This window comes from Helianthus annuus, chromosome 3 (genome assembly GCF_002127325.2).
Source record: "Helianthus annuus cultivar XRQ/B chromosome 3, HanXRQr2.0-SUNRISE, whole genome shotgun sequence".
NCBI lineage: Eukaryota > Viridiplantae > Streptophyta > Magnoliopsida > Asterales > Asteraceae > Helianthus > Helianthus annuus.
In genome coordinates, this window is record NC_035435.2 from 155531369 (window position 1) to 155534187 (window position 2819).

At 41.8% G+C, this 2819-nt stretch overlaps 1 protein-coding gene across 1 annotated transcript; it reads right to left on the reverse strand.

The window, feature by feature from the left end:
• Nucleotides 1-235: 235 nt before the first annotated feature.
• On the reverse strand, nt 236-2262 carry LOC110930353 (U-box domain-containing protein 14). Its single transcript, XM_022173652.2, has 2 exons — nt 1475-2262; nt 236-1387 (listed from the first exon to the last, which is right to left on the reverse strand). The coding sequence occupies exons 1-2, from the start codon at nt 1987-1989 to the stop codon at nt 433-435; spliced, it is 1470 nt and encodes a 489-aa protein (XP_022029344.1). The 5' UTR covers nt 1990-2262; the 3' UTR covers nt 236-432.
• Nucleotides 2263-2819: the final 557 nt, after the last annotated feature.

Here is a 2819-nt window from a genome sequence, read left to right on the forward strand (position 1 = left end):
CGTTCAATCAGATTTTCAAATGGTACGGTCAGGTTTTCTGCCTAAAATATAAACTGATTTTTTTTCTCAAGGAGTGTCGTCGCCCACCCACGACTATGGGTAGGTCTGCCACTAGGAGTAGATGAAAAGTAGTATAATTCAATACATAGCTACACTAGATACAAAGTGTATAGTATAAGAATTATAATTTCACATATTTTATGAAAAGTTGTACTACAAGTGTAATAAAATTCGAAACCATAACTACATAGTTAATAGACAAAAACCGTACACTAAAGATTCTGTTTCTACCAGAAATATAGAGACCCCAAAAAAAACATTGCTATATTAGTAGACTTCCAACAAACAACAATAAACATCAAAAGCTGCATTTCAAAAACCAGTTTTAATCTAATTATGATGTAGACAGCCACACTTTTAATGATCATCATCTCAAAATGGTAAACTCTTTGAAGTTGACATGGATGTGAGTGATTTAAAGTGCTCCGACGGCACGAAATCTTGTGGCAAGTTCGCCCTTTTCGCGATCCTCCTCATATTGCTATGCAAACTTTGTTGTACCAAATGTTTAACCGCTTTACTCTCGTCACTCATGATCCTGTCATCCTCTGAATCCTTTGCAGGGTCTGTTGATCTGAGTGATCTAGAATCAATAGACCTGCACTGGGGCGCTGAAACATTCGCCCCTGTGCTCCCTACAAAGGTTTCAGACACTTGTTTCCCTTTATCGACACTTAGAATTTCCAAAAGCCGAGAGGCTCGTTTTTGTGCTAAGGTGCTACCTAGAAGCGTAAGCTCAAGTAGCGAAGATGTAACCCCGGACTCAATCATGATTACTCGATCCCTATACGACTTGTTAGCCATCACCATCAAAATGTAAGTCGCTTGTTCTTGACAAGTAGGCGAATCCGACCAGCTTAACACATCAACAAGTATCTGAAACGAATCACGAACACCACTAACCGCCTTCCGCCCCTCAGGCGTCGACACCACATTGCTCAAAATCGACAAAATCCGATCACTAACTTCCATATCTCCCAAAGTAGCCAACAAAAACAAAACAAATTCATCGATTTCGATCATCGGCGACACATTGGATGCCAAGAGTGACAAGTTGTAGAGAGCCCTCAAACAATCTTGAATCACTTGTGAGTTGACTTCACCATTGACTGAACTCTTAAACATCTTGACCAAAAATTTGACCAAGAACTTAATAGCTCCTGATGAACCAATGATGGGCTTGTTAGAGTCAAGTGCACTTAACCCAAGAAAATTGGCTATAACCCCTGCACACACATCATGGTTAGGTTCACCATCATCTTGATCACACTTGATCAAATCAAGCATCTTGTGAACAGCCCCAGCCTTAACAATAGCAGCTTTATTCCTAAAACACATTCAAGATCAAAACTTTATTAAAGAAAGTCAAACCCATTGACCAAAAATCAGATCTAACACAAAACTGCTTGCTTACGTGTCATTTCCAATTCCAAGATTAAGAAGAGCATACAGACCGGCAATTTGAGAGTCAACATTGCCGGAATCAAGAACGGCGACTAACGGCGGGATAGCTCCGAGCAATGCTAACGTACACCGTGCACCGGAATCCTCCTTCGCTAACCTGCGCACCTCCTTCGCGCCACCCAAAACGTCGTCGTACTGCAACCGTTTCACCACCCGCTTTAACTCTTCCAACATTTCAACTTTCTTGTTGACTTCTTCTTCTTCTTGTTCTAACAACTCCGACATTCTTAACAACTCCGAGAGCTTTTCGGATTTCTTTTTCTGGGGTACGTCAGATCTGCTGTTGGGCTTCTCCGGCGCCGGTGATTGGGCGGTGGGACGGTGGCGGTAGCCGCCTCCGCCGCATTTTATTGTGTTGATGATTTTCCGGCGACATGTTGACCATAATTTGAAGTTTCCGGCGCCGGTGGTGGGTTGGTGGTCAAGAACGACCGAACCCAGATTGTTTTGTTGGAATCTAGCCATGTGGTTAGTTGTTATATAACTTACATTGGACTAATGGGTAAAAAAGATTTGATTTTTATGAGTGTGTGTATATGGATCAAGAAAGACTTGAAGATTGTTATGAGAGTAAAGGGTGGGAGTGAAGCTTCTGAAAGAAGTGAGGGAGTATGGTGATGTGTGTCAGGGAAAAAGACTAGTTTTAGAGAGAGAAAGACTAGGTTTAGAGAGAGAAAGCTGGGGTGGGGGTGGGGTGGGGTCTATATGGTGTTTGGTGATGTTACACTTATCTATCTTAATTAATGTTGGTATGTTGTTCATGTCCTTGTGGTTCTTTTTTTGCTAATTTTGCACCTACCTTATCTATCTTTGAAACGAATGGATCATTGATCCTCTCCCTCTTAGGGGTTTCCATTATATAGAAAATTACAATCCCCTAAATTTGGGAATATTACAATGATAAGGAAACAATAATAAATACAGAATTATATATTCAAATATATTATCTATTACACCTCCGCAGTCGAAGCCGGAGGTGAGCGAAGGCTTAGACTGGATCAAAAATCCTCAAAGAGTATCCGTGGCAAGCCTTGTGTGAAGATATCAGCGATTTGGTAGCGAGATGGAACATGGAGAACACGAACTTGACCTTTCTGAACTTTTTCCCGAACAAAGTGTATGTCGAGCTCGATGTGTTTGGTGCGTTGATGCTGAACTGGGTTACCTGATAAATAGATCGCGCTGACATTGTCACAGTAAATCAGGGTGGCAGTGGATAAGGGTCGCTGGAGCTCGAGAAGAAGGTTCCGAAGCCAACAAACTTCGGCAACAACATTGTATTCAGCCTCTGCACT

Bases quoted from the DNA above. Each gene is read 5' to 3' on its own strand.
- LOC110930353 (XM_022173652.2), bottom strand. From the start codon at position 1,989: ATGGCTAGATTCCAACAAAACAATCTGGGTTCGGTCGTTCTTGACCAC. The intron at 1,388-1,474 runs GTAAGCAAGCAG...AATGTGTTTTAG, and splicing joins CTTGGAATTGGAAATGACAC to GAATAAAGCTGCTATTGTTA.